The sequence below is a fragment of the Bidens hawaiensis genome, unplaced genomic scaffold, assembly GCF_021521415.1.
Source record: "Bidens hawaiensis isolate Kalapana, Puna unplaced genomic scaffold, B.hawaiensis_p1.1 tig00006913_1, whole genome shotgun sequence".
NCBI classification, from domain to species: Eukaryota; Viridiplantae; Streptophyta; class Magnoliopsida; order Asterales; family Asteraceae; genus Bidens; species Bidens hawaiensis.
In genome coordinates this window covers 456,512-478,959 of record NW_027491474.1, presented here as the reverse complement: position 1 = coordinate 478,959, position 22,448 = coordinate 456,512, and the positions used below count along the sequence as shown (strand labels likewise).

General features: G+C 33.6%; 3 protein-coding genes and 1 long non-coding RNA gene across 4 annotated transcripts in view; 3 read left to right on the top strand and 1 right to left on the bottom strand.

Annotated features, from left to right (window-relative positions):
- Positions 1 to 22,448, top strand: part of LOC143633908 (uncharacterized) — a 254,244-nt gene that overhangs the window by 103,737 nt on the left and 128,059 nt on the right. The window lies entirely within an intron of this gene.
- LOC143633900 (uncharacterized) lies at positions 4,307 to 7,797 on the top strand. The gene is made up of 6 exons (XM_077102114.1): positions 4,307 to 4,811; positions 5,533 to 5,585; positions 5,708 to 5,772; positions 5,851 to 5,929; positions 6,296 to 6,607; positions 7,411 to 7,797. The coding sequence occupies exons 1-6, from the start codon at positions 4,396 to 4,398 to the stop codon at positions 7,563 to 7,565; spliced, it is 1,080 nt and encodes a 359-aa protein (XP_076958229.1). The 5' UTR covers positions 4,307 to 4,395; the 3' UTR covers positions 7,566 to 7,797.
- LOC143633854 (chloroplast stem-loop binding protein of 41 kDa b, chloroplastic-like) lies at positions 8,102 to 12,075 on the bottom strand. Its single transcript, XM_077102078.1, has 10 exons — positions 11,925 to 12,075; positions 10,838 to 10,972; positions 10,658 to 10,744; positions 9,795 to 9,885; positions 9,641 to 9,695; positions 9,496 to 9,556; positions 9,059 to 9,280; positions 8,850 to 8,966; positions 8,672 to 8,761; positions 8,102 to 8,353 (listed from the first exon to the last, which is right to left on the bottom strand). The coding sequence occupies exons 1-10, from the start codon at positions 12,042 to 12,044 to the stop codon at positions 8,177 to 8,179; spliced, it is 1,155 nt and encodes a 384-aa protein (XP_076958193.1). The 5' UTR covers positions 12,045 to 12,075; the 3' UTR covers positions 8,102 to 8,176.
- On the top strand, positions 15,690 to 21,330 carry LOC143633853 (pentatricopeptide repeat-containing protein At1g80270, mitochondrial-like). Its single transcript, XM_077102077.1, has 4 exons — positions 15,690 to 15,740; positions 17,502 to 18,033; positions 18,827 to 19,291; positions 20,502 to 21,330. Exons 1-4 carry the CDS (start codon positions 15,700 to 15,702, stop codon positions 21,282 to 21,284), a joined length of 1,821 nt encoding a protein of 606 aa, XP_076958192.1. The 5' UTR covers positions 15,690 to 15,699; the 3' UTR covers positions 21,285 to 21,330.

Here is a 22,448-nt window from a genome sequence, read left to right as displayed (position 1 = left end):
ACCTCAAGTCATACTCATAGTTTGTTCATATTTTAACACATTCTGTAAGTCGATATTTATTTTATTTAGACACGTTGCTATGTCACATATAAATGTCTTGCACAAAGTTTTCATAAGAGTTTGATTGGATGAAAGTTGGGCCCATGGCATGTTGACATGTTGTTTTAGATCCTGTCACACATGGGCATGCTGTTTATGTTTAGACCAATAATTATGTAACACTAAATCAATTAAAACATGAGTTGGGGTCCCACAACAAGGCATAATTCCTCAAATAATTTAGGTTTGGCAAATCAAATTTTCTTTTATTGTCAAAAGTGAGCCCCATGTGTCTCCATCATAAAAAAGAATATATGCTATTTTTATGTAAAATGCAAAACGAAACTAACACTTTATATTCAAATTCTTGTGTAAGTTAGAATTTGTAGAATCTGTAGTTAGGGACAACAATTTTGGAAATAATATGACATATTAGACGTCAGCGTCGAAAAAACCGGTTTATAATTAAAGATAATCTGGCTTTATTATAACAGATTAACATAACCGTTCATTTGATAATTGGGTTTGATTCATTTTAGCATGATGTTTGAAACTTGTCCATCGTAAAGCTACGATGATTTTAGAAAACAAAAGTAGCACTAAAAATATTTTTCTTGATCAGACGGCAAATCAGTTTCCTTTTAACTTAAAAATGTTATGTCATAATTTGATTTTGATTGATAAATTAGTTTCCTTTTACTTAAAGTCTCACTTGTTCTGTCTTTTGTAGTATATTTTGATTTCACATTAATTAATTTAATTTTTAGTTGAGTGGTAAATATCAATAAAGACAACTATATAAAAGAGTCATACGGTTACCCCATGTAATAAACATAGATTTCAGTTTAACTTCTCAACACGAATCAACTTTTCTCTTTTTAACGATTGAACTAATGGGGTTGGGTTGCGTAATAGACTCGATATTAACCTCAACCTATAGTATATTAGTATGTCATTTATAATAAACATGCCATGCAAGATGTTCAACGAAACCGGTTCCTGGAACCGAACCGGTGGACCCGAACCGGACCCGAACCGGTTCCTACCCGTTTTTTGTAGGAACCGGACCCTATCTGATTCAACCCGATGATCCGTGACCGGTTCTTGCATTTTTAAGTGGGGGCGGGTAGGAACCGGAACCGAACCGGAACCGGTTCTGGAACCGAACCATCCGGAACCGGTTCCTAATCGGTTCTAGCCGTTGGATCGAATATAGCCGTTGGAAATCGTTTTTTTGGCCGTTTTTTGACCGTTGGGGTCAAAAATAGCTTTTTTTTGGCTCCCCCAAGCACCCCACTACTAGTATAAATAGGTATTTGGTGTCATGGGTTCATCACAACACTCAAAACGCAAACCCGAACGCAAAAAAATACAAAAAAACGCTATTACAACGTTTTGAGTTCTCTAATCTCTTGTTTTCTCTTCTTCTATATTCATATTTGTTGTTATGGCTGCCTCACAATCATCGGTTGGTCAAGGTTCCAACGCCGAACCAAGTTTCGTTCGTATTGTACCTCATAATCGTAATCAAGAGATTTGGTGCAATTGGGATTTGGTTGAATTGAGTGATGACCATTCATTGAAGGCTCGGTGCAAGTTTTGTGGGATTTATTTAAACCAATTTTCAAATTCAAATTTGAAGAAACACATCGAAAAACCGTATTGCAAGGCGGTCTTCAGTAGTTGTGATCAGTGGCAATCTTCAGTAGTTGTCATCAGTGGCAACTTTCAGTAGTTATCATCAGTGGCAACCTTTAGTAGTTGTCAACTTGTCATCAGTGGCAACCTTCAGTAGTTGTCTTCAGTGGCAACCTTCAGCAGTTGTCTTCAGTGGCAAACATCTTCAGTAGTTGTCTTTTCTTCATCAGTTAATTGTTTATTTTTATGTTAATTGTTTTTTTTTTATTTTTCATGTTATACAAATACGAATCGTAGTTTAGAATCCAAATCGCAAACGAAAAACGAAAAAAAAAAATTTTTTTTACACTGTAACCGGTTGGAACCGGTTACGGTACAGGAACCGGGTTAGGAACCGGTAAGAACCGGTTAGATAGGTTAGGGGTCCGAGGGTGGGAGAACCGGTTCGGTTCCCTAACCGGTTCGAGCCTGGAACCGGTTTAAAAGAGGGTTTTGAATATAGGAACCGGTTAGGAACCGGTTCCGGTTCCTAGTCCCAAACCGTTTTGAACATGTTACCAAACACCTTCATTTGAGGCATTACACACCCTTTACATTTGTTGAGATTATTAGTAAAATAACATGAGTAACTATGCGATTAGAGTCAATTTATGACAAGGTTACACCATATCAAATCTAGCATAGATAAGACAACGAGAAAAGATGGGATTGCACAACGAGAAAAGATGGTAAGTTTATTTTTGATTTCATATATTTCTGAAGACTCATCCTTCTTAGCTTTGACCGCCCATTACACCCCCCATTAATGCCAATGCCATTGTTGTTGTATAGTAGCCACCTTCTTCAGTCACTTGTTTAATAACACCATTCAAAAGTTATTTGTTACTTTAGCATCGCCACCAAACCACCACGCCAGTACCGTCACGTTTGTATGACTCCTATTGCCACATTGCGGTTGTGATTCTCTAATACATGCTAATGAATTGTCATTGACACTTCATAATGTGAAACTTGTTTCTTTGGATGTTAAATAATTACCAAAATAGTGATGGGGTTGTGCATGGTTTGGTTCGCTTATTACCCTAAACCGAAACCAAAGTCATCGATTAATCTTTTGTATTAACCATTCGGTTTTAGGTTTAATTAATTCGGTTAATTCAGTTAGTTTATCAGTTTTCGATAAATTTAATTTCAATTAATAACCAAAACCAAACCCAGGGGCTAAAATTTTGCTTAGAATTACATTAAATGCATATATAAATACATGAAATAGATGTATCTGATGAAATAGAGTTACGATTACATGCGATGAATGTTTAAAACATGAAATAAAGGTATAAGAACCAGAAATATATGAAAATATAAGTCATTCAATTCGGTTAACCGATGATAAAAAAACCGATAACCGGTTTTTGATTAATTCAAATTTCAGTTAATTTTAGTTTCGGTTTTGTCAGCTTTCAATTCGACTTTAGTTAAAAAGTTAACAGACCCACCCTCCCCTAAAGTAAATAAGCATAGATTGTTTTTATTTTATATTTATTTGTTTTCCCAATATAATGAGTCGAATATTATAGGAATAAAGAACCGTTATTCGATTATCATAAGCAGCAGGCTCTTGTAGCCACCACAAGCTTCCACCTTTTTCCGACCACCGTCACCGGAAAACCTATTTCTTACTCCGGTACGTTTTCTTATATTTTACCCACCAATTTCCGATCAAATTCATTATATTTATTTAGTCTTAATTGATATAAAGTCCTTATCTTTGCTTCTAGTTTCCATTCATTTTGTCAGATTATTAACTAGCGTTTAGGGGTTACAAAGAAACTGGATTTTTTTTATTATTGTTACTTTTTATTTTGATGGCTGTGACTGGAAATGAAGAGAAATGAGATTTCAATTAATTTCATACGATTACTATAAAGTGGTAGGAACAAGCTGCACCGCAACCCCCTTTGTGCTCGTTTAAGTGTTTTCTCAAAATATAAAGGAGTAATTAAAGAAGTATGAAAAAAAGATAGCGTTTAATAAATGAGCCGAGCCCAAGTTCGAAAAAATAACTCACGAGCCGAGCTTGAAACAAGCCAAGCTCTAGCTCTAGCTCTAGCTCTAGCTCTCGCTCTCGCTCTCGCTCTCGCTCTCGCTCTCGCTCTCGCTCTCGCTCTCGCTCTCGCTCTCGCTCTCGTGGGCTCGGCTCGTTCACACCCTTATTTATTACTCACCGTTTCCAATAATATTTGTAATCTTTAATTTTAAATTCTAATGGATAAAAAGTTGTTTAAACTTTAAAGCATTGAATTTCTGTTATGAACTAGGGTTTAGGGTTTTGGAAGAAATCGGGGGGCTTGTATGATATGTTGTACTAGCTTAGGCTCGTTTAAGGTTTTTTTCAAGGCTCAGGTTTTTCTCTAAATATATAAAAATAATTTAAAAGTTATATAATTAAATAATGTATAATAAACGAGTCGAACCTAGCTTGAAAAAGCAACTCACGAACTCGAGCTTTACAAATACACAAGGTCTCATAAGTGAAAACGAGCTGAGCTCAGGTTCAGCTTGTTTACACCTCTGTTTATTACTCACCAATTTTCGATAATATTCGTAATGTTTAGTTCTAATCGATAAAAAGATATTATTTCAGCATTGAATTTCCATTAATTTTGTGAAATTATGAACTAGGGTTTAGGTTACAAAGAGATTGGGGGTTTGTATATTATGTTGCACTTGGTGCGTGAGAATCTGTTCATAGGCAACATCAATGCAGCAGCAGAAGTGCTTTTGGGTGACAATAAAGAAATCACTCATATATTATCAGTTTTGAGCTCTGCTTCTATCGGGTTTTTTTCGGAATGGAAATCAAGTTTTTCGGTTCCCACAAAAGAGATTCGGACGGTTTACTTTGGCGGGCCAGGCGAAAGTTTGGAGGATGATGGGTCGAATGAACCGAAAAAGATTCATTATGTCTTGGAGAATGCGGGTCATGATTTGAAGCTGGTGAGGATGGCTGTGCCTTTGAGGGACATGGAGAGTGAGAATTTGTTGGATTCATTGGAAGTTTGCTTGGATTTTATTGATGAAAGTAGGAAAACGGGCTCGGTTTTGGTGCATTGCTTTGCAGGTGTATCCAGAAGGTAAAATTTACGTTTGTATTATCTTGTTTTTTTGTTATCGGTTTGTCTATTCGCTTTGTTTATCTTGTGTGGCCTGGACCGTTGAAAATCATGTTTTCAGAAGATTTTTATAAAATAGGATGATTAGGAGGTTTTGTGTTTTGGAACAACAGTTCCGGTGACTTTTAATCCGTTTGGCCCGTTTTTTAGTTGATTAACAAAATGCACATCAGGGTTAATCAAGATTTATCTTGTTCTTTTTGTGTGGCTCGTTAAAAATCATGTTATTGAAAGATATTATTGTATAGAAAGGATAATTAGAAGGTTTTATGCTTTGAATATACACTCTAGGTGACGTTTGACTCCTTTCCTATTTAGCTAATTTCGAAATTCATGTATAGTTTGATCAAAATATTTCTTGTTCTTTTTGTGTGTCCTGTTAAAAATTATATTTATACAAGATCTTTTTCTAATAAAAATGATGCTTAGGTGGTTTAATGCTTTGAAGGTGACTTTTGACTTGCTTGACCCATTTTTTGGCTTATTGTTTTGATATTACTCACCCGACCTATTGACCTCTTAGAAACAAGATTTACCCAAATGTCCGGTTCATAATTAATGGGTTGAATGTACCACCTCTAACTTTTATATTTACCACCTCTAAATTTAAAAATAATCTTAAATTCTTTGTTTCTTTCATACCCTAAATGTTTACACCATTCTTTGCATGTATTTGTTGCAGTGCAGCCATTATCACGGCCTATCTGATGAGAACCGAACGGCTTTCTCTAGAAGGTTTGGCGACATCCATTTTTCTATTTTTTTAAGATTTCTTGTTTGATGTGGACAATTACTTGGTGTTTTCTTTAATTTTGTATAAAAATTTTCATGCAATTTTTTCCCACATTTTTTTGCAGATGCACTTGAATCGTTACGCCAAAGCAATGAATCTGTTTGCCCTAATGATGGATTCTTAGAACAGGTTCAAACAATATTGCACAACAATTATATTTTTCACTTTCTTTGTGGATTCTGAAAATGTGTTCTCTTTGAGGTGCAGTTGACCATGTTTGAAGATATGGGTTTCAAGGTTGACCATTCAAGCACTATATACAAACGCTTCCATTTGAAGGTTTTAGGTGTGTTTTCTTACCCAAGTTATATACTTTATGTTGGAATCAAAACCGGCTGAGAACACCTTTTATCCGTAATAAAGTTTTAAATTAGTTACACGGATAGTCACTGTAGTTTGCCCATATTATAGATAGTCACTGTAATTTTAATTTATTCCACCTCTTAGTACGTGCGGGCAGACAGGACCAAAAGCGTTGTCGAGCTAGGCTCTTTATCTGTATTGTCTACCACAGTGACCATCAATGTAATAAGTGTACATACTAAGTGACTTTATATCCGTTTGGCCTGTAATAAGTGTACATACTAAGTTACTTTAGATCCGTTTGGCCCGTTTCAGTTTTAGTTTTTTTATATAATATTTTACGTGGTAGGTGACTTGTATAACCGAGGAGAGAAAATTGACAGCTCTAAGTTTGCTGATGACCCTGGGTTGACCAAGAAAGAAGCTTCAATTTTGACTGAAACAACCTCACAGAAAGAAATAATCCCGACACCGGCATTTCGTTGCAAAAAATGCAGACGAATTGTTGCATTGAAGGACAATGTTATAAATCATATTCCTGGTGAGGGCGAGAGTTCTTTTGAGTGGCATAAAAGGAATAACCGCAACAGTTACAACAAGTATGGTGATGAGCTTGAGTGTACTTCGGTCTTTGTTGAGCCTCTTCGTTGGATGAAAACAGGTATAAAATGATTAACCGAATGTTCATTTCTTTAATATTTTTAGATTTTGATATAAATTACTTAATCCGTTTAAGTTTATGATATAAAATATATATTTTTTTAATTTATAAAAATAAATGGATCAACTCATCAACCAGCAGGGTCAACCAGAAAACAACCCAAAATAATGTGGGCATGAAAACCTTGTCTCTAAATGTTTTTTTAATGTATGATTAATTTATTATTAGCCATTTGGGGATAAAAATTTTGGGCTACACCTTTTTATTAAATTATAATCCAAAAGTTGGTTTTTGGGGTTTTCAGTACATGCAAAACCGAAAGCAAATTGTAAATTCGGTTTTTGGAAAACATAAAATCAACCATCCGTTTTGGGTTGGGCTGGGCTGGGCTATTTCGGTTTCATGCACACCCCAAGTTTTGGTAATCATGCCAGCAATGTCTAGAGGTGCACGAATTGGGTTTTTGGCGCAAACTGGTATTAAAACCGGGTCGGATTGGGTAAAAGAAAGTCAAACCCGGTTTTTGTTGAAATCGGTTCGTCTTCCGACCTGGTTTTTTTAGAGGGAAAGGATCGGGTTTGACCAGTTTGAAACCAGCTTTTAAGTGGTTTGGTTCGGGTTTGACTGGTTTCAAAGTTTCGGATTGTAAACCGATTTCAACCTCACTGGGTTTATTTGTGCACCTCTAGTAATGCCATGACCTGGTAATATGTTTTTCTAAATCGGGTAATTTGGTAATATGATCACCTGATGATTGCTTTCTTGCTCGTGGTATGCCATGTCAACTTTTTATTTTTCTGTAGTTGAAGAAGGTGCTTTAGAAGGAAAGTTGTGGTGCACACATTGCGAAGGGCGGTTGGGTTACTTTAACTGGGCAGGAATCCAGTGTAGTTGTGGAAGTTGGATCACACCCGCTTTTCAACTGCATAAAAGCCGAATTGATGTCAGCACCGTTTAACAAGATTCGCACACACGCGCGTCATCTTGTTGAACCTTTGAAGCATAATAATCATAATGTCATGGTTTCTTTGTATGGTAACTTTAAACGATATGTTTTGATGTCTAAAGGATACAAATTTGGGGTTATGATTGTCTATTGCATATATGTTATTCCAGTTGCTGAGCTGGCCAAAGCGCGTTACTAGTTATTTATCTTTTATTTAGAGCTTGTTTCGAGTTCTGTTTCTGAAGTTCGAGTCTGGCTCATGAGTAGTTTTTCAAGTTAAGTATTTTTCGTCTGTGCTAAATCCATAAAAATGTCTTTTTGTCTCATAACAGAGGGTATGGAAATCAAATTCAAGTATCTGCCTTTTGCACTTGCATATCCTTAAAGTGTCTTTTGCTCCATAATAATTAATGATACGCAAATCTGATCATGATACACGAATCAGATTCGAGTAAAGGTAGAGATGTGTACAACATGACTTTGCATAAGTTGATAAAAAGTGATTGAAAATCCGTTAATAATTTTGATACACATATAACAAAAATTCATCTGTTGAAATCTGTCAAATGAACACAATTACAATATTCATTGCTCGATAATCTTTTGAACCAACGAGAATGAGATCAGCTTAAAACAAGGCTCTTGCCAAGAATTATATCATCTGTGGTGAAATCAGCTGCTTTTCTAAACGTTCCCCGACCGAAATCCAGATTGTACGAATCGGTTAAACCTTCAACCAAGCTATATTCAGGTATGATTCCAAGCTCCTCTTTTGCTTTATCCACAGATGCAAAGAAATGCTGCAACACAATTTCACAAAACATGTAATTTATTTGGTACGGGTCAAAACAGGTTTTTATAAATTTCAAACTGTTTAGCATGTTGAATTTGATTAAATAACTTCAACAACAATCCCATTTTTTATTTTTTTCAATAAAATGGCCTTGTATGCATTATAAAAACTTTCACACACGCTATTGACATGTTAAACGGACCTTGTAACATTTTCAACATATCATACAGGCTGTATAGGGTTATACAACTTGTATGATGTGTTGAAAAGGTTTTATACGAGCCGCCATACAGCTGTATAACTTTACTAAAACTGACTGATTTACCTGGTCACGGAACGGAAACGCTTTCTTTTTCCCGAAATCAAACTCCTTCGGATTATAATGAATGATCTCAGGCTCAGGGAATCCACCAGCCTACAAGGAGTAAGTTGTAATTTCATGTTTTAAAAAATCTAAAATTATAAATTTAAGTAATTGTAAAAAAAGAAAGAGATTAAATTACCTTAGCACAAGCTCTTGCTAATCCATCAAAGGTAACATATCTATCGCCCGATATGTTGTAAACTTGCTTGCTTGCTTTCTCGTTTCCTAAAACCGTTATGAAAGCTTTTGCAAGATCCTGCATTTGGTCAACGTTGACCCGTCAAGACAGTTGACTTTTGTAGTCAAACAAGCTAATAACTTTTAATGGATTCTTGAATCTTTACTAACCTTTACATGACCAAGTTGGGTTACTTGCAGTCCCGAGTTGGGAATTGGAATGGGCCGGCCCGCTTTCAACCTATGAAAAAACCATTCTTCAACCGGGTTGTAATTCAACGGGCCATAAATATAAACGGGCCTTATAGAAGTGTAGTTAACACCCTTTGACTCTAATAAGGCCTCTGTCTCGAGCTTCCCCTTGTGCCGACTTTTTGGATCAACTGCATCCACCTATAATAAAAATTATATATAAAAATAGTAATATTGCATTTGAAACAACATTCTTTTTGTCAAAATGGGTCGGTCGGGTCAACCCACAGGCCACAGACACTTTTTGTACTTTTATTTTTTGAATCCATAAATAATAATAATATAGTGTTGAAAGACTTTGGTTGACTTTTGACCCGTTCTAATATTAAAGCATAGAAAAATGCTAATAAACTGACCTCACGATGTGGTAAAAGGTCAGATTTAAGGTAAACACCGGCCGAAGAGCAATATATGTACCTGTAGTTAGCAAAACAGTAAAAAATATATATGTGTAAACAAAAGTCACTTATGTGATGTTACAAAGTTTATGTTGATACTTACTGTTCTAGATTTGGCAATGCATCTATTATAGGCTCCACCTCTTCCGCCTCACGCCCTTGAAAAATCAATTTCATAAATCATGATAATCATGTATTTTAAAGAGTATAAAATATTAAAATTAAGAGATTGTGAAAATTTTATGATTTTTACACACCATTAATATCATAGACAACATCAAAGCCTTCAGCTTTAAGACTGGCCCTCACAAAATCATAATCCTTTCTGTCACCTTTCAAGTGCAATATCTACAGCATGTAACACATCATAGTTACTTAACAAACAAGTTATTAAAAAAATTGAATTTTTAATTACTTAAGAAACAAGTTATTAACATGCAGAGTTTGGATTTTAATATGAATAAAAGAAAGAATGAAGCAAGGCAACATCATGAAACTTGGACTAATAAATAAAATAAAACAATACTTATTAGTATGTGTTTATATCAAATACTTAATATTAAATTATAAGATAATCTTAAATCTTGAATATATATAAACGGAACATTTAAAAGCTCTCTGGTTGCTTCCTAAATCTCTCAAGCAACTAGATTGCTTTATTTGTAAATGGAGGCTTCTAATGCATTTGACCCGAATTCACGGGTATGGGTCTCACCAAACCTAGATAGCCCTTAAATTGGTTATAACATCTCATTAAATTAAAAATTAATCTCACCAAATATTTGATATGAAAATCCTATAAAATAGGGATATACTAAAATTAATATCCAATTTTTTTTATAAAAAAAAAGATATTATTTATAACTAAGTAACGATTTTATAGTAAAAAAACAATCGGGTCATGGATCTCACCAAACCTAGTTAACTTTTATACCAGGTTATAACTTCTCATTCTTTTAATCATCAAATCCTAGGTATATTATTACCTTTCTTACAATAAATAAAATTAAAATCCAAAAAAAAATATAAATATTATAAACGAATAATGTAAACAACCCCGTAATACAGAGGGATAAAAGCTAGTTTATTTATATATGTTATTATGTAACTGCTAACAAACCTTAGATTTGAAAGCATTGTAAGCTTCATCTGATTCACCAGGCAAAGGTTGTGTGACGGGTGCTTTTCCTCTAGTGAACAAAGTTACCTGCATATGATAGAACAATAATCCAAAGTTTATGAATGATTTTTAAGGCATTACAATATTGGAAATTTCAAGATTAATCATGTTAAACTTAACCTGATGGCCCTCTTCAACAAGTCGTCGGGAAAGAAAGATTCCAATGAAACGTGTGCCTCCCATCACAAGAATTTTCTTGGAGCTTGATGCCACCAAATTCAAAGCTCCTTTCGGCTGACATACTTTCCTCTTGTACTGAAGCATACATCACATTCAGTTGTTTTGACTTTTTAAAGTTTAAACTCTATCAAGGTATTTTTAATGTTGCTATTAGGTGTATTTAGAGGGTGTTTGGATTTGAATTTTTTGAAAGTGATTATCTGATTCTGATAATTCGATGTCATATTAATGCAATATCACTCTATAAACACACATGCCCTTGTTATAAAGGTTAATGTCATCATCAAGATTTTGTCACGAGTGTGCTATGATACCAATCGATTTAAAAACATATTTAAGTACAAGCATGCCTTAGTCCCCTTTTGATCATGTCAAGAGAGATTAACTTTGGCCTTTCAAGTTCAAACTTCAAAGTAATTACTTTTGTAAATTCAAGATTGAAAGGGCTTGAGGCGCAGCTTGTTGAATGTTTGCCTTATGTCTTGATGTGAACACTATATTTTACTTTTAATGAAAAAGATTGATTTTGGTTATGAAACAAGTTTAATACCAATATTCTTTTAATCAATAGCAATCATAATTCATAATAAAAGAATCCCCATTTCCATGTGTTTGTTTCTTTTCTTCCCTTTTAGACATAAAAAATATTCACTTTGACTTTTGACTTCAAAAGTCAAAATTCAAAGTAATCAGCTAATTACTAATTTAGATCAATCTTGATTTAACACCCACAGTCTTTTTAGCTTTTAATCACCAGTAATCTTACCAAAGTTTACAACTTTTCAAGATTAACCAATGCAAGAACACACCAACTTCAAGATTAAAACTTGACAATGAATTTAAAGGCAATTTAAGAAACTTAAAAAGGGTAACACCCTGAATCTTTTAACTACCAATAATCATTTAAATCTTTCCAAAGTTTATAACTTTTCAAGATTACCAATGCAAGAAGACACCAATATTAAAGTTTAAAACTTTACAATGAATTTGTGTATAATTTAGAACACTAAAAAGGGTAAAACAGTACCTGAATGGAGGTGATGAATTTGGTGCCACAAAAGGTGGATTGAGAAGATGAAAGAAGTGAGACAGAAGGGTATTGTTTGAAATTATGTTGCACTGCTGCAACACCACCAGCACCAGCCATTGATGATGAAGATGAAGAGATGAGAGAAGGGTGTGTGTTTGATGGTGTGAAAACCATCCATATATTTATTGTTTGTGTTTGTGAGTCTCCGTTGAGATGAACAAGGATAACAAGTGACCCCACATGACTTCCTTTGGGTTATGTCCATGAACTACACTCTCAACCATATCTTTCTTCTTTTCTGGTTGGCCTTTTGTTTTGCTACAAGACATAACTCATAATATTTAATAGACTCCCTAAAATAATATAATGAATGAATGAATGAATATTAATAATCAGGCCAAGTACACAAACATTGTTTCATCTTTTTCGTATGCAGATGACTCAATTCATATTAAATTTTGGTCCAAGTTACTTGTAACAACCAACAAGTATATAGATACGTAGAGTAGTAAATATGTTTTTAGTCATAAGTTTATCATGTTAATCTTATGGGTCATATTCTTTCATGTGTTTATTTGAAACAAATGTCTTTAGTCTTTACTTATGTTACCTAACCCACATTTGACAAGAAACTATGTATACCAGTTTAACTAAAAAACTAAAAAGTGTCCCATCACGTAACTATCATGTAAGCATGGCGACTCTCATTTAACTTTTCCATAAAAAATGTGTCATGGTAATTTAACTAATAATGTGATTATTAATTGTTTTCTTAGCATAAAAATGTGATAGGTGAATGTTATTGGTTGGATTTGATTGTGGCCCACAGCCTAAAGCCTCCTTTGCCAGTTAACGCAATAACCCCTTTGGGGCTTTAACATCGCACCCACCTTGATTGTAATGGTTTGGCCCCATATATGTTGGTGAGGTGGCCGGGGCACGATCCCACAATACTCGGTCTAATTAGGTGGCAGGAATGGAGAAACCCTATTGTTGTGATTAAGTGATACACTTAGTTTTAGTTTTGTTGTGATCAAATAAACCAAAAGAATGGCACGGTTCATGGAAAAAAATGAGAGGGATAAAGGAAGGTTTGTGGCCGTAGATTGCAACAAAACATGACATCAATTACGTGAGAGGGAGGATATAGAAAATGGGAGTTTGTGAAGAGAGAGAGAGAGTAGATCTTATTAGTCGATAAGACATTTTTTTATACCCATATAAAGCTACGGGTTATGTGGTTATGACTTGTGATTATGAGGCCGCTGAGGACTATGGGTAGACATTGGGAATTGATGTGAAGCGGAAACATAAACTTAAATCGAGAAAAAATTGCAAGAAAGTTGATATGTTACTAAATGAAGAAAACATTACATGAGAACCTTTACAAGGATTTTTGAAATCACAAACTGTCATATAGGTATTGAAATAAGACATTAAAAAACGTAATTTAAGAAGACTAGCTATTTACACATTTTACACCAGGTCAAATCTTAACATCTGATAGAATTCAAGTCTTAACATTTGGGTCAAATCGCATATAGTCATCACCACATAATCCAGCTCGTCAATACCTTTTGTGTCCTCTGCTTATGTGCTAACACCACTCGTGGCCTAAGTTATCGCTCCTTTTATGCCTAGTTTCTCTTTATATAACTGATAGAACTTTTAAATAATGATGGAAAGATTTATCAATTTCGTTTTGTGAATGAGTAGAGTAATTTAGAGAGTGTTTGGGATTGCTTATTCAGACTCCTTTTTAACTTAATTAACTTTTTAAAAAAGTAAATAAGGTGTTTATTAAGTCAACATACTGTGAATCATAATTTAATAAATCATTTAACAAAAAAAAAGGTGAAATAAAAAACCCCAAGCACCCGTTAAACAAATAGAAAATTGTGAGAATAGGAAACTTAAGGAACCACTTTTGATATGTAAAACCAAATAGAAAATTTATGACCAAATTATAATCTGCCTATTTTAATAAAGTAAACTTATTATGGATACTTGTCATCTTTTGATTAATTTTCACAATTTTTTTCCCTCCAAAACTAAGATCTTAATTAACCATAATATATATATATATGTAATATATCAATAATTATTCTCTTTCCTTTAATACTCTATTTATATTATATTTATACATTTTTATAAAAATAATTATTAACATATTCTTTTACTATATATTTCAAAATATTAGTGAAATCCAAAAATCAATAACAAACTATGTTTGTCAAATTAAAAAAATATATATATAACTTCAAATGTTATCATTAACATATTGTACTTTGTACTATATATATTGTAAAATACAGTAAAGAAAAACAAAACTCAAATATGCTTTCATTTTACAAAGTTATTTTTTTAATAATTAAATTATAAATACATGCCTAAAAGTCTATCCATTTTTTTAAAATCAATCAATTTATCTATTATTATTACTATTATTATTATTATTGTAAATTGTCATATAAATTTATAAATTATAAATCTATGCTTTAAATCTATATATTTATTTTTGGGTTAATTTAGTACACTATGTATATGTTAAAATGTAATGATAGTATATACCAATCACTTCAGACATAACAAAGTTTATCATATTTAATTTCTTAGTATTTTTATCAAGGATTGTTCCGGATTTTTTGTGAAACTTAAATTTGATTTTTATGGGTCAAAAGTTGATAAATAGAATGTTTGATACAAATTAACTACATTTATGATCAAAATTTGTTACATGTCAAAAATGAGAAATCTGAGTTTTTTTAAAATTTTGAGAATGCAAATAGATTTATCATCAAATTTGTTACGGGTTTAAAGTGTTGACTTGAAATGCCCAACAGATGAAAGGTAGAATTTTAAACATGATTCGGGTTTTAAAATTATCTTCAAGGGCAATTTTGGAAATAAAGGTTCGGGATTTGACAAATTGACTATATTTTCCTCGACTATTAAAATTTAAGAAAGATTGCGAACACTTTCGACATGCCACCCCTAGACCTATCAAAAACTTTTATCAAGTTTGAAATATTTATATAAGCGCCAACTTTTCCTTCAATGGTGATCAGAGCGTCGTATGGGAAACATGTCATGCAAAACCATGTTCAAATGAAACAATATATTCAAAAGATTGGATGAGTTAACATGCTATTTTTAATGTTGTCATTGTGACAAAGTCTAGAGGCCGTCTGAAACTTATCAAAATCTTTTTCATGGTATTGATCAGAAAAACGTAGTTCATGAAGAATATCCGTCGTTACAATTTAATGTTCTCCTTTTTCCTTCGATGGATAGTAATTTGATAAATATATCAATAAAGGCAACACTTATTTTGTATTTAGGCTGAGTGGTTAAAACTACTATTGCATGAGAAGTTTTATTCCTGAAATTGGTTAATAACCAAAATTCTTTCAATTATACAAATATGACAATGAGAACGAAATTTTCAATAGAAAGAGCATTTTCGGGTACATTTCTGCACGTGCATTTTTTTTATTAAGTTCATTTAAAAAAATCATTTTATGATATAAATAAAATTAATTTACGTATACATAGCATAAATACAAGCATAGACGTAATACATTTTTGCATATACGTTATGTAATTATTTGCTTTACTTTTAATTTTAATTTGGATAATCTCGTGTGTGACACGGGTACTGAAACCGTAATGATAATATAAAACCATTTATTCATGAGTAAATGCTTTTAGGGTTTAACATCATCATTTTGGGGGTTTAGTCTTTCACTCCTCAAACAAATCATCACTCAAAATGTGGGCGATTCGAAGAACCACCTCCTCAATTGCTCTCAGGTTTATTTATTTTCTATTTACTATTTTCTTTTCTTGTAAACCCATATTCAAGATTCTTGATATTATTATTATTATTATTATTATTATTATTATTATAAGATACATAATCTTTTGCGTTTGGGGTCTGAGATCGTAGGTATAAGATTGGTCCCTACGATTCTTTTGTTTATAAAGTTTCAATCTTTATATACATCTTGTAAACATTATTGGGTTGCCAATGGGAGGTTACAAACTGGAAATCAATTCATTTGTCTTCAGAAATATAGGGGTCTAAGGCTCAGCTCGGCTTCTTGTCACTAGTTTTTCAAGATTGAGCTCGAGCTTGGCTCGTTTCGAGCTTCATTTCTAAAACTCGAGCTCCGCTCGTAAGTGCATATTATTTATTATTATTATTATTTTTTTAGATTATATTTATGTTTATTTTTTGCGTTTATATTTTATATATAACATAGTATTATTTACTTCTTTTTCTTCATAATTTTATAATTTATATATAGTAGTAGTTAATTATAAAACTGTACAGTTAATTTTCTCAATAGGAAATATATAAATTCAAGGCTCGTTTAGGCTTGCGAGCTCGACAAGTGAAGCTCGGGCTCATGATCATTTAATCTCAGCGCGATTCAAGCTTTTAACGAGCCGATCTCGAGTAGCTCACGAGCTGCGTGGATCATTTACACCTCTATTCAGAAATCAGTAGGTACTATTCAGATGTTATGGAGAATGAGAATCTAAGGTTTTTAGTCAAAGTGTTGACTTTATAAAATGAAAAGAGTTTATCTGATAAGTTGTTTGATGAATATAGTGACTCACTATTAGTGAGCTGAATGCTATGATATTGCTGACTGTTTGATTCTTTATGGTTAAAATGATATGTGCTTCTTCAATCAATCAATCATGCCCAGTAAAATCCCACCGACAGCAAAGCTATAAGTAGGGTCTGGGGAGGGTGGGATGTAGGCACACCGTACCTCTATCCAAAGGAATAAAGAGGTGGCTTCCAGAGAGACCCTCGGCTCTAAGTACATGTGTATGAAGCAAAATAAAGGAAATCAAAGTTTAACAGTTATATAAAAACTACTACTAATTATAATAATATTAATAATAAGATCACAGTTTAACAGCTATATAAAAGCTAATAATAATTATAATAATAATAATAATAATATATGTAAGGGAAATACCATTATGGTATGTGACCTAAATAAGTTAAGTCTAAGCCCTAAGGTATTCAATTCTCTCTAAAAATCCTTAACTTTAATTCTACTTCTCCACGAATTCCTATCCTCAACCATGTCCTCGGAGAGGTTTAGGTCTATCAAATCATGCCTAATCCTCTCATCCCAAGTCAATTTCGGTCGTCCTCTACCCCTCCTCCCCTCTATAGTAATGTTTTCTACGGATCTAACAGGATTCGTCGTCTGTCTTCTCTTTACATGTCCAAACCATCTCAATCTCCCCTCTCTTATCTTGTCTGCTATGTTCGCCACCCCTAATCTCTCGCGAAACACAACGTTTCTTATTCGGTCTAGCCTTGTGTGCCCACACATCCAACGTAGCATTCTCATTTCTGCTACCTCCATCTTCCGCACTTGTGCCTTCTTGATGGCCCAACAATCTGTTCCATATAGCATTGCAGGTCTAACTGCCACCCTATAGAATTTTCCCTTTAGTTTAGTCGGGAAACTCTTGTCGCACTTGTGCCTTCTTGATATGTGCTTCTTGTTGTCTTATAACGTTACTAATTATTGGTAAATGCAGGTCACGAACGTTTTCAGCTGTTACCGTTCGTGCTTCTTATACTGAACACATATCATCAAGTTCTCGCCACGTGGACAAAACTCTAATCCCCGAGCCTTCAAGTGCGGCCCGTTTGCTTAATAGATATTATTCTTATCCCGCTTTAAACCATCACTATTCTTCAATAGCTGGCACGAAAAGCAGTGGAGAAGAAGACGATGATGACTTGGCGGATGGATTTTCTGAGCTGGAAGAAGTTTCTGCAGCAGATGAAGTTCAAGAAAAGAATCTTGAAGATGAAAATAATGATGTCATTGTTTCAGAACCCGAGCTTTCTGAAGACGGGGGTGATGACGTTAATGCACCTGAAAAAACCCATAAGCCAAAACGGGCTTTTTCGGTGTTGTATAAGGTTATTATGGATTCACCGTCTGCGCCAGTTCAAAAGACCCTTGATAAGTGGGCTGAAAAAGGAGAAAGTATTAGCAGATCGGATGTATCTGTTGCGTTGGTCGAGTTCAGGAAGCGTAGGATGTTTGAAAGAGCTTTGCAGGTTCTTTGAATCATTTTTTTTATTTAATACGCTCTGTTTTATGTTTTGGAAGTATATAATATAGATGTGGCAAATGGGTCGGTGGAAACTGGTGCGGGTCTAAATAGGTGCTTTTAATCATGGGTCGAGATGGATTGGTTTGCCAACACTTATTTTATTTTTTTTTCTTTTTCGGAATTTTACAAAAACATAATCAAAGTAACAGTGATCATCTACTGGGGTGTAAACAACGAGCTCAGCTCGTGAGTAGCATTTTCATGCTCGAGCTCGGATTGGGCTTGGTCTTGGTCTTGGTCTTCAGCTTTTGTCGGGCTCAACTCGTGTATTATTTATTAGTTAATATATCTAATTATTAGTTATATATATATATATATTTAAAAATTCATATTTATGTTTATCATTATTTTATCAAATAATAGTAATTATTATATGAATAACAGGCTCGATTAAGCTCGCGAGCCTGCCCGAGCCCGATAAGTGAAGTGCGGGCTCGTTTATTAAACCAACTCATTTTAGGCTCGGGCTCGTTCAAGCTCGCTCGATTCGAGCTTTTAGCTAGCCGATCTCAAGTAGCTCATGAGCGGCTTGGCTGATTAAATTCCTAGGCTTTTAGAGTTAAATAAAAAAGTTCTTTTGATAAAGTTTAGTGATTTAATCATTTAAAAACGATGTTAAGTCTTGAAAACTCTAGGGACTTAATTATACAAAAAAGGAAGATGTTTATGTTCAATTGTTGGTAATAAAATACATGAACTTTATCATAAGTTTCATAATTCATACTTTCTTCATGCAGATGTTAGAGTGGCTGGAGTCACAGAAAAAATTAGAATTTACCGAGAAAGATTATTCTGCTCGTGTAGATTTACTTGCAAAAGCACATGGTGTCAATGCTGCAGAAATCTACATCCAAAAGATTCCCGAGTCATTTAAAACCGGGATGGTGTACCGAACTCTTTTAGCTAACTGTGTTCAATCCATTAATGCAACAAAAGCTGAAAAAGTTTTCAACAAAATGAAGGAACTGAAATTGCCGTTAACGTCCTTTGCTTGCAACCAGTTACTCCTTTTATACAGCAGAACCAACTGGAAAAAGATAGGCGAGGTGTTGTCATTAATGGAAAAAGAAGATTTGAAGCCGACGCTTGTTACTTATGGAGTGTTAATTGACATCAAGGGTCGGAACAATGATATCAATGGGATGGAGCAAATTGTTGAGATGATGAAGGCGGAAGATATAGAACCCGATGCCAAGATAAAGGTGACAATATATACACACACATGTACATTATTTACACTGGGAGGGTTCTACTGTTCTAGATCGAGCACTGTTTTTACGAGAACAGAAATCATCATCATCATCATCGTACTCAGTATATCCCACCAATAGCAAAGCTATGGTAGGGTCTGAGGAGGGTAAGATGTAGACAGCCTTACCTCTACCCCATAAGGATAGAGAGGCTGCTTCCGGTGAGACCCCCGGCTCGATAGTAGTTTTGCTTCAAGCCTTGGACATAAGGCACATAGCACTCAATCATCGGGACACCGGCTGATCGGTGCATGTACCCTTGTCTTTCGGCTATCAACGCCACTACATGATGCCTGATTAACCGTCCGTCACATTTAACGTTATTTTCACGAGATTAGTAAAATAACGTCAAAATTAGTGCAATTTCACTTTTGCCCACCCGAGGGTTCACACATATATACATCATATGTGCGCACCGCAAGCAGGGCTTTTACGAGAACAGAAAGAACAAGCTAAATCATTAATGTTTTTAATCTTAAATTTTTTTAAGTATAAGAAAATGGTTGAAATGCAATGTTTATTAATCTCTTCTAAAATTGAAACAAATATGAATATTTTTGGTTTATTAATAAAACCTACTCGTGTGCAAATCATGTGTAGATTATATTACCTACACATTACTTACACATGTGTAGGTAAATGTTTAAAAATAAAAAAAAAATATGAACGAATTAACTTAATTTTTTTGTGTGTACATAACATAGAAATTTGTATGTAAAAAGTACAATTTTTAAATGCTTTAACCATTTTTTTAAAAAAATAACAGTTTTATGTTTGTTCTTTTTGTTCTTTCAATAATTTATTGTTTTGAAATAACGTGTGAGTATGTGTGTAATAGAAGAACAATGGTTAGTTTCATATGCATCATTCTAAAAGGTCGAAATTTCGTGTACATTCTTCTAAATTTCATATTTACCGTCTCAAAAACTCAAAATATCCTTTTTCTTAACCTTTATTATAATAAATATAATAAAATCAGTTACATGGAATTGTCTCAAGAGATATTGTTCTCTTTGTTTTTCCATGTTTCACAAGTAAATGATTTTATTTTTATTTACTTTAGAATTAGTAAATATGATATTATGAAATTTTGAAGGTTATGCGGTTACGCGGCTGCCTTATGCGTCACTAGTAAAGCAGTTTGTATATATGTTTAAAACAGGCTATTTTAGCTAGGAAATATATATATGGAGGCCTCAAAGAAAAAGCAAAAGTGATTCTACAAGAAATTGAAGGCACTGACCTTAAAGAAAACCGAAGGGCGTGTTCGGTATTACTTCCACTTTACGCGTCGCTTGAAAGTGTGGATGATGTCAGCCGAGTTTGGGACATATGCAAGTCAAACCCGCAAGGAGACGAGTACATACAAGCCATTCATGCTTTTGGAAAACTAAAGAAAATAGAAGAAGTGGAAGCAGTGTTTGACCTTTGGTCAAGCAAGTTCAAAAGACTTCCATCTAAAGTTTATGCTACAGTGCTAAAAGTTTATGCCGAAAACAAAATGTTATCAAAAGGAAAGGATCTGGTCAAACAAATGGCGGAAAGTGGTTGTCAAATCGGGCCGTTGACTTGGGACTCATTGGTCAAACTTTATGTTCAAGCCGGCGAGATAGAAAAGGCTGATTCGATTTTGCGTAGGGCTTCTGAACAAAACCGGCTAAAACCGTTTTACGAGACTTATTTGTTGATGTTGGATCAGTATGCAAAAAGAGGAGACATACATAATGCTGAAAAGATGTTTCATAGGATGAGACAAGACGGTTATGTGGCGAGGATGAAACAATATCATAGTCTATTACGAGCGTATATAAATGCTAACGCTCCCGCTTATGGGTTTAGAGAGCGGCTGAAAGCTGATAATGTATTCCCAAATAAAGCGTTGGCGGAGCAGTTGACTCAAGTAGATGCTTTCAAGAGGACTGCTGTTTCTGATCTGTTGGATTAGGAGATTTTAAGCATGTTTTAGTTAAAGTTTGGTAATGAATGGTCTTTTAGGTGACTTTATTATGATATATTTTGTTTCTTAAGTATGTCTTTTGGTTGATTTTATGATTATATATTTAGTTTCTTGAGAGAAATACAATCTACACTTTAACCAAAATGATTCAGTTTATTGACTACTAGGATAGTGGCCCGTGTTACACACAGATGAAAAAAAGTTCAAACGTCATATATATCTATATATATATATATATATATATATATATATATATATAGGGTAAGGTTAAAATGAAAACCCATTTGAGTTGTGAAAATCCGCGAAAACCCTATGTAACATCGTTTTTTTTTGTTACATGTAATATAGGTTGTAACATTTAGTATAAAACATCGAAACATCAAAAAAAAATGTTTTGCTGTTTTTTAACATTTTTAATAATTTTTATATATGTTTTCAGGAGAGAGAAAAAGTTATATTTATATTTTTTATTCACTTTAATTATGAACCACAAGATTTAAACATTAATTAAAAACATGTGGTTGAGAATAGGTTTCTAGAGTTTTTACAACTCAAGTGGGTTTTCATTTTATCTTAGCCTATATATATATATATATATATATATATATATATATAGGGGAATGATATTTTGAGAATTATGTTGAGTTGTAAGAACTTAAGAACTCTCATTCTAGACCATACATTTAATTAAATGAATTGGAATGTGGTTGAGATTAAATCTGGCAAAAAAATCAAAGTAGGAGAGATAATATATATGTAACTGATTACTCTAACCTTTACGTCCGTTACACATGTGTAAAATGTCGACTCGGTGTGTAAAAAATTCTGTAATTTTTTTACGTGTATGTAACCTACATATATTACGCATGTGTAAAAAAAATTCGAAAAAAAAATCGTTACACTGAGTTCTTTCGAGTTCTTAAAACTCAAAGGAGTTCTCATTTGAAATCTTCCATATATATATATATATATATATATATATATATAAGGGAAAGTTAACGTACAAATGAAATTAACATGCTAAACATGAAAATCAAGTAGAGTAATTATGTAATTACAACATAGAGTAATTATGTACTTACTCTATGATGTAATTATATGATTACTCTACTTGATTCTCACGTTTAGCACGTTAATTTCATTTGTATTTGA

What these genes read in the sequence shown, in the direction of transcription:
- LOC143633854 (XM_077102078.1), bottom strand. Translation starts at nt 12,044, where the DNA reads ATGGCTGGTGCTGGTGGTGTTGCAGCAGTGCAACATAATTTCAAACAA. An exon ending in TGTTGTCTATGATATTAATG is followed by an intron (nt 9,696 to 9,794) that starts GTGTGTAAAAAT and finishes TGATTTTTCAAG; the next exon opens with GGCGTGAGGCGGAAGAGGTG. An exon ending in CCCAACTTGGTCATGTAAAG is followed by an intron (nt 8,967 to 9,058) that starts GTTAGTAAAGAT and finishes GACCAAATGCAG; the next exon opens with GATCTTGCAAAAGCTTTCAT.
- LOC143633900 (XM_077102114.1), top strand. Translation starts at nt 4,396, where the DNA reads ATGTTGCACTTGGTGCGTGAGAATCTGTTCATAGGCAACATCAATGCA. An exon ending in TTTGCAGGTGTATCCAGAAG is followed by an intron (nt 4,812 to 5,532) that starts GTAAAATTTACG and finishes TATTTGTTGCAG; the next exon opens with TGCAGCCATTATCACGGCCT. An exon ending in TCTTCGTTGGATGAAAACAG is followed by an intron (nt 6,608 to 7,410) that starts GTATAAAATGAT and finishes ATTTTTCTGTAG; the next exon opens with TTGAAGAAGGTGCTTTAGAA.
- LOC143633853 (XM_077102077.1), top strand. Translation starts at nt 15,700, where the DNA reads ATGTGGGCGATTCGAAGAACCACCTCCTCAATTGCTCTCAG. An exon ending in TGTTTGAAAGAGCTTTGCAG is followed by an intron (nt 18,034 to 18,826) that starts GTTCTTTGAATC and finishes TTCTTCATGCAG; the next exon opens with ATGTTAGAGTGGCTGGAGTC. An exon ending in AACCCGATGCCAAGATAAAG is followed by an intron (nt 19,292 to 20,501) that starts GTGACAATATAT and finishes TGTTTAAAACAG; the next exon opens with GCTATTTTAGCTAGGAAATA.